Raw genomic sequence first — 14,691 nt, forward strand, 5'->3', positions numbered from 1 at the left:
GTAACACATCAGTTGCACGTGATGCAACAAGTACATGCATGTATACATTCATATATAAACAAGTATAGAAGTATAAACAAGTATACATGTAAACATATGCATATGCTTAAACCCTATGATAATACATTCTCTCTCGTTTCTCCTTACACACACACACTCACACACACACCCTCCTAACTTGTCTCAATTGTCATTATTATGTGTGCACGAGTCCCCATAAACACGTCCTGGGAGCATGTATTATTGTGCCTATTAACTTAATGATCATACACCATTGCCTCTTTGTATTGGACTATTGACTTTTGTACTATTGTTAATAATAAAACGCTGATTACTGTGCAATTAGTATGAATTTTTCATGGTTTATTAATACTGGTATCTCAGCAATATATGTCATTACGATGTTAGTACCATTGTAACTCTCATGTAGATTAGCGTAGTTACACACTGCTGGTGTTCCCACCATGCAGAAGATTGATATTCAGTAGAACTGACAATAAATTTGAAGTTATTTCTCAATTCCCATAACACATCCTGTTTAACTACTAATACATACATTATAACCACCAGCATATACGTTATAACTTACAACACATACATTATAACCACCAACACATACATTATAACTTACAACACATACATTATAACCACTAACACATACATCATAACCACCAACACATACATTATAGCCACCAACACATACATTATAACCACCAACACATACATTATAACCAACAACACATACATTATAACCACCAACACATACATTATAACTTACAACACATACATTATAACCACTAACACATACATTATAACCACCAACACATACATTATAGCCACCAACACATACATTATAACCACCAACACATACATTATAACCACCAACACATACATTATAACCACCAACACATACATTATAACCACCAACACATACATTATAACCAACAACACATACATTATAACCACCAACACATACATTATAACTTACAACACATACATTATAACCACTAACACATACATTATAACCACCAACACATACATTATAGCCACCAACACATACATTATAACCACCAACACATACATTATAACCACCAACACATACATTATAACCACCAACACATACATTATAACCACCAACACATACATTATAACCACCAACACATACATTATAACCACCAACACATACATTATAACCACCAACACATACATTGTAACTTACAACACATACATTATAACCACCAACACATACATTTTAACCAACAACACATACATTATAACCAACACATACATTATAACCACCAACACATACGTTATAACTACCAACACATACATTATAACCACCAACACATACATTGTAACTTACAACACATACATTATAACCACCAACACATACATTATAACTTACAACACATACATTATAACCACCAACACATACATTATAACCAACAACACATACATTATAACCACCAACACATACATTATAACCACCAACACATACGTTATAACCACCAACACATACATTATAACCACCAACACATACATTATAACTTGCAACACATACATTATAACCACCAACACATACATTATAACTTACAACACATACATTATAACCACCAACACGTACATTATAACTTACAACACATACATTATAACCAACACATACATTATAACCACCAACACATACATTATAACCGTCAACACATACATTATAACCACCAACACATACATTATAACCACCAACACATACATTATAACCACCAACACATACATTATAACCACCAACACATACGTTATAACCACCAACACATACATTATAAGCACCAACACATACATTATAACTTACAACACATATATTATAACCAACACATACATTATAACCACCAACACATACGTTATAACCACCAACACATACATTATAAGCACCAACACATACATTATAACTTACAACACATATATTATAACCAACACATACATTGTAACCACCAACACATACATTATAACCACCAACACACACATTATAATTTACAACACATATATTATAACCACCAACACATACATTATAACCACCAACACATACATTATAACCACCAACACATACATTATAACCACCAACACATACATTATAATCACCAACACATACATTATAACTTACAACGCATACATTATAACCACCAACACATACATTATAACCACCAACACATACATTATAACTTACAACACATACATTATAACCACTAACACATACATTATAACCACCAACACATACATTATAACCACCAACACATACATTATAACCACCAACACATACATTATAACTTACAACGCATACATTATAACCACTAACACATACATTATAACCACCAACACATACATTATAACTTACAACACATACATTATAACCACTAACACATACATTATAACCACCAACACATACATTATAACCACCAACACATACATTATAACCACCAACACATACATTATAACTTACAACGCATACATTATAACCACCAACACATACATTATAACCACCAACACATACATTATAACTTACAACGCATACATTATAACCACCAACACATACATTATAACCACCAACACATACATTATAACTTACAACGCATACATTATAACCACCAACACATACATTATAACCACCAACACATACATTATAACTTACAACACATACATTATAACCACTAACACATACATTATAACCACCAACACATACATTATAGCCACCAACACATACATTATAACCACTAACACATACATTATAACCACCAATACATACATTATAACTTACAACACATACATTATAACCACCAACACATACATTATAACCGCCAACACTTACATTATAACCACCAACACATACATTATAACCACCAACACATACGTTATAACCACCAACACATACATTATAACCACCAACACATACATTATAACCACCAACACATACGTTATAACCACCAACACATACGTTATAACCAACACATACATTATAACCACCAACACATACATTATAACCACCAACACATGCATTATAACCACCAACACATACATTATAACTTACAACGCATACATTATAACCGCCAACACATACATTATAACCACCAACACATACATTATAACTTACAACACATACATTATAACCACTAACACATACATTATAACCACCAACACATACATTATAACTTACAACGCATACATTATAACCACCAACACATACATTATAACCAACAACACATACATTATAACCACCAACACATACATTATAACTTACAACACATACATTATAACCACTAACACATACATTATAACCACCAACACATACATTATAGCCACCAACACATACATTATAACCACCAACACATACATTATAACTTACAAGACATACATTATAACCACCAACACATACATTATAACCACCAACACATACATTATAACCACCAACACATACATTATAACCACCAACACTTGTAACTCTCACCTACACTACGTGACGTCAGCGCCTCACTAGGGACGCTGAACAACGAACAATTAACACGGCTGGTACTGAGTTTACTTGTTCATGCTTTTCAATAGATGCTCTCAGGAAAGCCTTTTTTTTTCAAGCTGGTTAGCTGCTTGAAGGACCCTCAGATACAGTGGAGGAAGTTTTATTGATTGCTCTACTTTGGTTGAAACCTATTGATTCTATAGAGTTGTTGGTTTAAAGCCTATCAACTACACTAGGGCCATTGCACTTCCACATAGCCTTTTCACCACCAGAAATAAGTACTTTAATATATAAACTACGTTTTAAAGTAAGCTCTCAGTATGTGTATATACCCAGGGAGAAACATACCTCTCACTGTATTGAGTACACGAGGGTCATTAACCCATTTACTAGAAAATGGTGAAATTTGAGCAGAATGCTGTGATGTATGATAGTAAATTGGCCAATTTTCTTCTACGCCGCCTAAACTTTTAAGGAAATATCCTCTCTGTACGACGCATTAGCCATTACGATTGAAACCGTTCAATGTCATATTTATTTGGCGGAAAAGATTAATAGCCTATTGCAAAAATCTAAAATTGGCAGCTACACACTACAATTATAATCGTAATTTTCTTCTAAGTGGGACACCTTATTGTGGAAAGTTTGAAGCCGACCAGAAGAGGTTTTCTCAAGTTATCGCAAGGATTCTGAAAACACTTTAATGGTCTATATAAAATTGATCAGAGGGCACATGTGCATGCCAATAGTGGCATAAAGTTTTCCCTAATTAAAGTAAAGCAGCGTAGAAAATTTGAAGCCGATCGGATGATGCGTTCTCAAGGTAGAAACGGAAACCTTGTAGGAAGGAGAAAAATCTGTCAACCATTGAAAGATATCCCTTAGGGGATATCTGATAAATATTTTGTGATTATTATACATCCTTGAAGAGGAACCTTCAAGAGGTTGCCTGATTTTTTTTTAGTCTTTCATTTTTGTGTTACTCATAACTCGGGAACGCCTCATCCATTTAATTTCAAATTTTCAACGCTTGTGTACGATGATGAGGACCAGATTCTTGGATCAATTGACATATTCACGTGACCTATGACCAGAGCTGCTGGACCCATTCCCGCCATCCTAATTACAACGTCGGCGGTGAGCGAAATTGAAGTGTGTAGGTGCAATTTTGACCATTTTATGTGTAAAATAGTGTGGAATTTGTATTGCTACTACTCACGTTAAATAAATTTCAGTTTACTTCTTTCGAACGCCTTCAGTATTTAATGGCTGATGCATTTTAGGACCTGAATAATATTCACTAGCTTCTGTTTGCGTGCAGGAATATTTGTCGATGTAGTAAAATAATTGAAAAAAAAAATCTTGGAATCGTTGGAATTCGTTCAAATAACTGAAGAATGACTCATCTGATCGATTTCAACTTTTCACCAAGGATGTGGCTTCCTGAACACAAGGTTCATACTGCTGTTGGGTGGCATAAATCCCAATTTGTCAATTGAATTGAATACTTTTATTAATTTATATTTAATAACTTAAAAATGCTACTTCTGATCAGCTTGAAAATATTAATGATGATACATTTTGCAAGAAGGATGATAATGCGTCATAACTTCAGCCTCAGTAGATGCAAATCTGAAATTTTAATGAGATTGCTACAACACTTGGAATCGTTGGCTTCAGATCAATTACTGGATAATGCCTTTTCTGGTCGACTTCAAACTTCCACCATTGGTTGAATTTATTAAAACGAAAGATTAGAGTTTACTTTGAGCTGTGTAAATATTGATTTGTAAATTATAAACGATTCACAGACCCTTCTGTAAGGAAAACATATTACTACGCTTATTGGGAAGTGCTAGATAAACAAGTGGGTGGCATAGCACTGAGTCATGTTAGAACTGTGGTGATGGTGGTCACTAGATACATACAACTGTGATGGTGGTGGTGGTCACTAGATACAACTGTGGTGGTGGTGACCAGACTGGGTTATGACTATATAAGACTGGTATGACGACACAGACTTTCCCACTTACCACATGAAACAACCCAGGTGAGTCAAGCCACATGAATATCAAAGTGACCAGGGTAATTACAGCCGGGCTGACTCAAGCGCTACTTTAGTGAAACTGAGAGAATAATGAAGGGATGGTACCAGCACCTGGACGCCATGTTAGACCGAACACAAACACAGCTGCTATCGCATCAAAGACACAGATAATAATGCCAGCATAAAATCCCAGCACAAACATACATCACAGAATTTTTTTTTTTTTAACATGTCTTCTGTTATCCTCTTGTCTGTTTTCGCGTTGTTATCATGTCTCCATCTGTTCTCCCTGTCAACCAACGTGTGATTATCACATCTCTCTTCGTCTTCTCTACCATCGCATAATTATCATATCTATCTTCCTCTTCCCTGCTAAAACATAATTATCACGTCCTCTCTTTTCCTCCCTCGACGTGTCTCCCCGTCTCCCTGCCGTCTACCACGGTGCGTACAGTCTCAGGGTAAGGCTGGTGACTCACAGAAGGGAACGTCGCTCCGGGAAGCGATGCGTCAGTGGGAGGAGAACACGGGGGAGAAAGCCTCAGATGCCGTAGAAGTCAAGCTTATTGGCCTCTACCCTCCCATAGAGAAGCTGGACTCTTCACTCCAGGCTCTGGTCAACTGCGAGTGAGTACAAGCACCTGCACTCTAATTTATTCACTCACTCAACATTCACAGCACTGCCCTCTCCTTGCACCTGTATATCGCAAAAGCCTCCATATATTATTGGTATAATATACAGAGAAGTATATTAGTATCAAGTGATAAAGTCCCTGGTGGGCGAAACGTCTTCTCACTAAAACGTCACAAATCGCATATTGTGTCTTATTAACTTACAAAGCCCTTCCATTTGCAAACACACTGGAAATATTTTCCTTATAGATTCGTATTTCCCAAAAAGACATTTATTTCATCAATGGTATTTAACAAGGAATTGTGTATTATAGCCAACCCATGTTTATTACTAATAATTTCCAAGATTTATTAACTACAAAACAATTAATTTGGATGACTTTTATTGTAGCCAGCTGGCCGAGTTGCAAGACTCACTCGTCATGGGTTCAAAACCCACCCGTTCCATGGTTTGTTTCAGTTAATGTAAGATTAGGGTCTGGAGTGGTAGCAGTAAACGTTGTGTGAGTCATTCAATGCAACAGGTGAAGGTTCGATCCTCCGTGGGCTAACAGCGTAGTGCAGGCCTATGTAACCCTTGTACAAATTTGAAAGCTGGGTGAACTGCAGGTCAGTGGTGAAACATTCGGTTTAAAAGCGAAGGTACTCGGGTTAGGTTGCAGGGCAGGGCTAGTCGTGGCTTGGTTGGCATGCTCTGGCCACACACAGTGTCAGTGGTTCGATTTCCCACATGGGTGGAAATGTTGGGCATGCTTTCTTACACCTGGTGTCCCTGTTCACCTAGCAGTCAGTGGATACCTGGGTGTTAGTCGACTGGTGTGGGTCGCATCCTGAGGCAAAAGATTAAAGACCCAGTCCTCGATGACGCACTGACTTTCTTGGGTTATCTTGGGTGGCTAACTCTCCGGGATAAAAATCCGAACAAATCTTATCAGTGGCAGGTCATCATATGACTAATACCCGCGTCAGGAAACACTTGTCCTGTTTCCTGACGAATCTTACCTAACTTTAGAGATGCTGTCCTTGTTTGTCTAGTAGTACAGTGAGTAGCTAGGTGTTAGTCGTGTATCGTAGACTACATTCTAGGAACGAGGAACCCTTACGTAAATAAGTCACACTATGTATCTTTGCAAGGTTGAAGATTTGTAGATGAATGGTTCAGAGAACCGACAGGTTGAAGATGCAATAACATTTTTAAAAATATCTGTAAACATAACAGAATAAGCCTGTATTAGCATAACGTTTCGCTCTACGTAGAGCCTTATCAAAATGAAGCTTTACTCAGAGCGAAACGTTGTGGAAATCAAGGTTAGGTCTGTACATTGTGTCTTGTGTCGGCATTATTCACCCCTCCCCTACACCCCCGCCCTCAGGGAAGCTTACTTGTTGCTGTGACCCACAGGAAGCTGAGCTTGTCAACCAACATGATTGAGAAGCTGAGTCACCTTAACAACCTCCGCTGCCTCAAGATCCTTAGCCTGGGCAGGAACAACATCAAGAACTTTACTGGCCTGGTGAGCAGCACCTCATGCAGCGGCAACAGCAGCACCTCAGGCAGCAGCAGCAGCACCTCAGGCAGCAGCAGCAGCACCTCAGGCAGCAGCAGCAGCACCTCAGGCAGCAGCAGCAGCACCTCAGGCAGCAGCAGCAGCACCTCAGGCAGCAGCAGCACCTCAGGCAGCAGCAGCAGCAGCACCTCAGGCAGCAGCAGCAGCACCTCAGGCAGCAGCAGCAGCACCTCAGGCAGCAGCAGCAGCACCTCAGGCAGCAGCAGCACCTCAGGCAGCAGCAGCAGCAGCACCTCAGGCAGCAGCAGCAGCACCTCAGGCAGCAGCAGCAGCACCTCAGGCAGCAGCAGCACCTCAGGCAGCAGTCTTAATAGCATCGTACAGTCAGCTTTCACATGAAGCTCCACAACAATGGTCCAGTTTTTTTGTAAATGCGTTTGAAATAGAGCATTTAAAAATAAATAGCACATGGAAAGGCCTTAAAGAACGTGCGATTCAATTTTCATTATAAAATGAAAATTGAATCGTGCGATTCAATTTTCATTATTGCTGTATAGTCCTTGTGGCTTAGCGCTTCTTTTTGATTATAATAATAATAATAATAATAATTTTCATTATACTTTTTTCAACGTCTTTTACGAAAAAAATTAGTCTGTAACACTGTCTCATGTAGTCTATAATACTGTCTCATGTAGTCATTAACACTGTCTTAAGTAGTCTCAAAGACCTGTCTTATGTAAAGGAGTCTGTACATTAAATTTTCAATAACACAAATAAGACAGGAAGACAATGCCAGATTTTTTGTTGTAAAATAATGATCACACATATTTTTCGAGTTAATACATTAACACCAGCCACAACACACTACCTTACCACTTCTGCAGGAGTAATGTAATGATGATGGTACAAAACGGACCGAAATATCGAGAGTGTGGTTCATTTATGTGGTGTTCCAGCCTCGGTATTGTGGAATTGTGTTTCATTAGCAATGTTAATGGTGAAGAGTCATTGGAGAGGTATCCGGTACCTGCTGTTGACAAAGAGGGAGGGCTCTTGATTCAGGGAACCCGAGCTACCTTCCTTTCTTTCTCCCTGGATCGAACTTGAATGTTTCCCGTTTCCCAGGCGCTGTAACTCCTACGGATCTAGCGTTTTCTAATGAATATTGTATTATTATAAAACAGCAGTTACAACAATAATAATAATAAATAACAATAATAATAATAATAATAATAATAATAATAATAATAATAATAATAATAATAATAATAATAACAATAACAATAATAATAATAATAATAATAATAAATGTGTTGTGTTGCAGGAGGTGCTGGGGGAGACGCTGCAGCAGCTGTGGATCTCCTACAACTTCATTGAAAAGATGAAGGGTATCGGTGTCTTGAAGAAACTCAAGGTTTGTATCCCTGCACCACACACACACACACACACACACACACACACACACACACACACACACACATACACACACACACACACACACACACACACACACACACACACACACACACACACACACACACACACACACACACACACACACACACACACACACACACACACACACACACATAAATCTGATGAGGACCAGGCAGGACTTCAAAGAGACCTGGACAGACTGGACACCTGGTCCAGCAAATGGCTTCTCGAATTTAATCCTGCCAAAAGCAAAGTCATGAAGATAGGGGAAGGGCACAGAAGACCACAGACCGAGTATACACACAAACACACACACACACACACACACACACACACACACACACACACACACACACACACACACACACACACACAGGAGCTAGGACTCGACCCCTGCAACCACAAATAGGTGAGTACACACACACACACACACAAGAGGCTCCTAAGCGAGCTAGATACCTCAAAGGCGATGGGGCCGGATATCATCTCTTCATGGGTCCTGAGAGAGGGAGCAGAGGCGCTAAGTGTGCCACTAACAACAATCTGCAACACATCTATTGAAACAGGGCGACAACCTAAGGCATGGAAGACAGCAAATGTAGTCTCAGTCTTTAAAAAGGACACAAACACGAAGCATTAAACTACAGACCAGTGTCACTGACATTTATAGTATGCAAAGCCATAGATAAGATTATCAGGAGAAAAGTGGTGGAGCACCTAGAAAGGGATGACCTTAACGACAACCAGCACAGTTTCAGGGATGGGAAATCCTGTGTCACAAACCTACTGGAGTTCTATGACAGGGTGACAGCAGTATGACAAGAGAGAGAGTTGTGGGTAGATTGCATTTTCTTGGACTGTAAGAAGGCGTTTGATACAGTTCCACACAAGATATTAGTGAAAAAGCTGGAGGATCAGACAGGGATAACAGGAAAGGCACTGCAATAGATAAGGGAATACCTGTCGGGAAGACAACAGCGAGTCATGGTATGTGACGAGGTGTCAGAGTGGGTGCCTGTGATGAGTGGGGTTCCACAGGGATCAGTCCTAGGACTGGTGCTGTTTCTGATATATGTGAACGACATGACGGAAGGAATAGACTCGGATGTGTCCCTGTTTGCAGATGATGAGAAGTTGATGGAAAGAATTCAATCGGACGAGGATCAGGAATCTGGACAGGCTGCAGGCCTGGTCAAGAAACTGGCTCCTGGAGTTCAACCCCACCAAGTGCAAAATCATGAAGATTGGGGAAGGGCAAAGAAGACCGCAGGCGGGGAGTACAGTCTAGGGGGCCAGAGACTACAAAACTCACTCAAGAAGGATCTTGGGGCGAGTATAACACCGGGTACATTTAAGAAGCACATCAACCAAATAACTGCTGCAGCATACGGGCGCCTAGCAAACCTAAGAATAGCCTTCCGACATATCAGTAAGGAATCGTTCAGGATCCTGTACATCGTGTACGTTAGGCCTATATTGGAGTATGCAGCACCAGTTTGGAACCCACACCTAGCCAAGCACGTAAGGAAATTAGAGAAAGTGCTAAGGTTTGCAGCAAGACTAGTCCCGGAGCTAAGGGGCATGTTCTATGAGGAGAGGTTAAAGGAAGTCGACCTGACGACACTGGAGGATAGAGGAGATAGGGGGGATATGATAACGACATAAAATACTGAGAGAGATCGACAAGGTGGATAGAGACGGGATGTTCCAGAGATGGGACACAGCAACAAGGGGTCACAGTTGGAAGACGAAGACTCAGATGAATCACAGGGATGTTAGAAAGTATTTCTTCAGACACAGAGTTGTCAGTAAGTGGAATAGTCTGGGAAGTGAAGTAGTGGAGGCAGGATCCATACATAGCTTTAAGAAGAGGTATGATAAAGCTCGTGGAGCAGGAAGAGTGACCTAATAGTGAGCAGTGAAGAGGAGGGGCCAGGAGATGTGACTCGACCCCTGCAACCACAACTAGGTGAGTACACAAAATTGTTATATAGCTGCATAAAGAGGAAGAGAGCAGTCAAGGGCCAGGTAATTAGGCTGAAGAAGGAAGGCTGGGAGCTAACAAGGAATGACCAGGAAGTTTCTGAAGAGACTTAGGGAGGTATTCCTACAGAAGACAAGAAGGCTACCAGCACACCAGCAAGCATTGTATACAACACACACATGCAGGAAGGAGGTGAAGAAGCTGATGTGTGAGCTAGGTACCTCGAAGGCGGTGAGCCCAGACAATATCACTCCATGGTCCTGAGAGATGGAACAGAGGCACTGTGTGTGTGCCACTAGCGACACTCTTCAGCAAGCCTATTGGCATAGGGCAATTGCTGGAGGCGTGGAAGACAGCAACTGTAGTCCCAGTTTTTAAGAAAGAAGACGGGCAGGCAGCACTTAACTACAAACCAGTGTCACTGGCATGTCTACAGTTATGTTAAGTCGTGGAGAAGATCTTCAGGAGAAGAGTGGTGGAGCACCTCGAAAGGAGCGGTCTCATACATGACAACCAGCAAGGCTTCAGGGATGAAAATTCCTGTGTCACAAACCTACTGGAGTTCTAAAACAAGGCAAGAGGAGTAAAACAGGAGAGAGAGGGGGAAGGAGACTGCATCTTTTTGGACTGTAAGAAGGTTTTTGACACAGTATCGCACACGAGACTAGAAGAACAGGCAGGAATAACAGGAAAAGCACTACAATGGATCAAGGCATACCTGTTAGGAAGGAAACAAAATGATGGTCCGTGAAAAGGTGTCGGAATGGGTGCATGTGACGAGCGGAGTTCCACAGGATCAGTCGTAGGCCCAGTGCTGCTTCTTATATACGTCAGTGACATGGCGGAAGGAATAGTCAGAGGAGTCCCTGTTCGCAGACAACGTGAAACTAATGAAGAGAATACAAGCGGACGAGGACCAAGACTACAAATGGATCTGGACAGGCTCCAGGCCTGGTCTGACAAATGGCTCCTGGATTTTAACCCCACCAAGTGGAAAGTTATGAAGACTGGGAAGGACAAAGAAGACCGCAGACGGATTATAGGCTCGGGGGTCAAAGAATGCAAAACTTCACTCAAGGAGTAGGACCTTAGGGTGAGTATCATATCACTTGAAGGCGCACATCAACCAAATATCAGCTACAGAAAATGCGCGTCATCTAAATCTCAGAGCAGCTTTTCAACATATAAGTAAGAAGGCATTCACGACACTATCCACCTTATACGTCAGGGCCATATGGATTAAGTAGCACCAATATGGAACCCTCACCTGGTCAAGCATATCAAGAAATTGGAGAAAGTGCAAAGGTTTGCAACAAGACTAATTCCCTTAACCTGATGACACTGGAGGACAGGAGGACTAGGGAAGGGGGGGATATGATAACAATTCACAAAATATTGACATAGTGAATAGAAGCAGAATGTTTGAGATATGGGATACAGCTGGAAGATGAAAATTCAAATGAGTCACAAGAATATTAGGAAGTATTTTTTCAGCCTTAGAGTTGTCAAGAAGTGGAACAATCTGGAGAGTGAAGTGGTAGAGGCAGGATCTATACATAATTTAAGAAGAGGTACGAAAAGGCTCTTGAAGCCAAGAGAGGGTGGACCTAGTGGCGACCAGTGAAGAGGCGGGGCCAGGAGCTATGAATAGACCCTTGCAACCACATATAGGTAAATACACACACACCAACCCCACACTCTCCGTGCCTATCTATAACTGTAATCCTGACCCCGTACCCTGTAACAATGCATGTAGCAACCTCAGTCTTGCCTTTCTCCCTCCTTACAGAAAGCCTGGACACTAAAAACCAGAGCATAGTAGAAAACAGATGAGAATAGGGTACGTAGATGCAGATGGAATATCTCCAGACATCATAGATATTACAGTTCAAACTTAGTAAAATGATAACAGTTGCTGTATTCCCAGCAGGATATCAGAGTAATAAGAATAGAAAGAGGAATTAGGAGAGGGGAAGGAGAGGCGCTGTTAATCAGTAAGTAGTGGAGTTTTGAAGAGGGATAAACAGAAATGAGTCAGAAGTGAGCATAATATAACCTGGTGAACCCAAAGTTGTAGTAGCACGCGATCTGTAACCCACCTCACGTCTCACTCTAATGTTAACTCGGGTTTATATATATATATATATATATATATATATATATATATATATATATATATATATATATATATATATATATATATATATATATATATTTATATATATATATATATATATATATATATATATATATATATATATATATATATATATATATATATATATATATATAGCAGATGGATGCCAACCAGGAGGAAGCAAGCAGACAGGGAAATGGCACGGCTGGCAATACTAGGAGAGGCAAGTGTCGGTCATGCTTACAGCTTCGTTGTCTCAACTCTAATGGTTTCCTCCGCAAACACGGTAGTTGCCCTGGTTCAGGATGTCCTCCTGTGGAAAGTGATGATCCAGAGCCACCTCAGGCACCTGAACCCACTCCAACAGATTTCATCTCATCAGACAATCTCTTGGAAGCAATTAAAGCAACAGATACGAGGACACTCACACATATTCCCAAAGCAGCCCGTCCACACGCAGCTGGGAAACTTACAGACCTCCTGAAAAAAGTAAACGATGGTTCCACTATCTTAAATGCTCCACCAACCATCAAGGCATGGCACAACTTGCTACTTTTTGGCAATGTCTGCTTAGCTGTGCCGGAAAGAAGGGGAAAGAGGCTAGCCTCAATGATAATTAAATCCTTAAGAGATTTTCCTAGAGTTGATAACCTCATTCGCCTTCCCCGTCAACACAAAAAAGGGAGAGGCAGAACCCCCACTCACTCTACTGACAGTGAAAAAGTCAGAGTCCAGGTGAGCAAGAAAATTGAAGAGGGCAACACAGTGGGGGCAACCAGAATTATTACCAGTGAAGATACAGTTGCTCCCAGGGATGCTGACACTGCTGAAGCACTTAGAGGAAAGCACCCTGCCAGGGAAACCAGTAGCACCAACAGTTCCAACACCTCTGTCCCCACTATGGAACCACTGATTGTGGAAGACTCAGACATTTACAAAGCAATAATGTCGTTCCCATCTGGCTCTGCTGGGGGTTACACTGGAATAAGGCCACAGCATTTAAAGGAAATGGTTAATCCAGTTATTGGGGAAATTGCAGAGACACTGCTTTCAGAGATCACAAGGTTCGTCAACAATTCCTTGGCTGGTCTGATTCCTGATGAAATTAGACCTTTCTTTTTTGGTGCAACACTTTGTGCACTTAAAAAGAAGGATGGAGGAATTCGGCCAATTGCAGTAGGCAACACGTTACGCCGCCTCGTATCCAAAGCTGCTGTCCGAAGTATTCGTGCACAGGCAGCCATGATGCTTCAACCAAACCAGCTTGGCTTTGGGGTCTCTCAAGGAAGTGAAGCAGCGGTTCATGCAACAAGGGCGTATATCAACAACCTGCCTGAGGACAATGCAGTGGTAAAATTAGATTTCAAGAATGCGTTCAATCTCCTGAAAAGAGACGTGGTATTAGCAGCAGTACAAGAACATTTCCCTGGTCTCTTCCCTTTTGTT

General features: G+C 40.6%; 1 protein-coding gene across 1 annotated transcript in view; it reads left to right on the plus strand.

The window, feature by feature from the left end:
• Window positions 1-14,691, plus strand: part of ODA-Dnal1 (Outer dynein arm dynein axonemal light chain 1) — a 36,687-nt gene that overhangs the window by 5,968 nt on the left and 16,028 nt on the right. Inside the window, exons 4-7 of the mRNA XM_070094798.1 lie at window positions 5,311-5,390; window positions 6,001-6,173; window positions 7,582-7,693; window positions 9,012-9,101. Of these exons, the coding sequence (XP_069950899.1) occupies window positions 5,311-5,390; window positions 6,001-6,173; window positions 7,582-7,693; window positions 9,012-9,101 (455 nt within the window). The remainder of the gene's footprint in view (window positions 1-5,310; window positions 5,391-6,000; window positions 6,174-7,581; window positions 7,694-9,011; window positions 9,102-14,691) is intronic.

The sequence above is a fragment of the Cherax quadricarinatus genome, chromosome 48 (assembly GCF_038502225.1).
Source record: "Cherax quadricarinatus isolate ZL_2023a chromosome 48, ASM3850222v1, whole genome shotgun sequence".
Lineage (NCBI taxonomy): Eukaryota > Metazoa > Arthropoda > Malacostraca > Decapoda > Parastacidae > Cherax > Cherax quadricarinatus.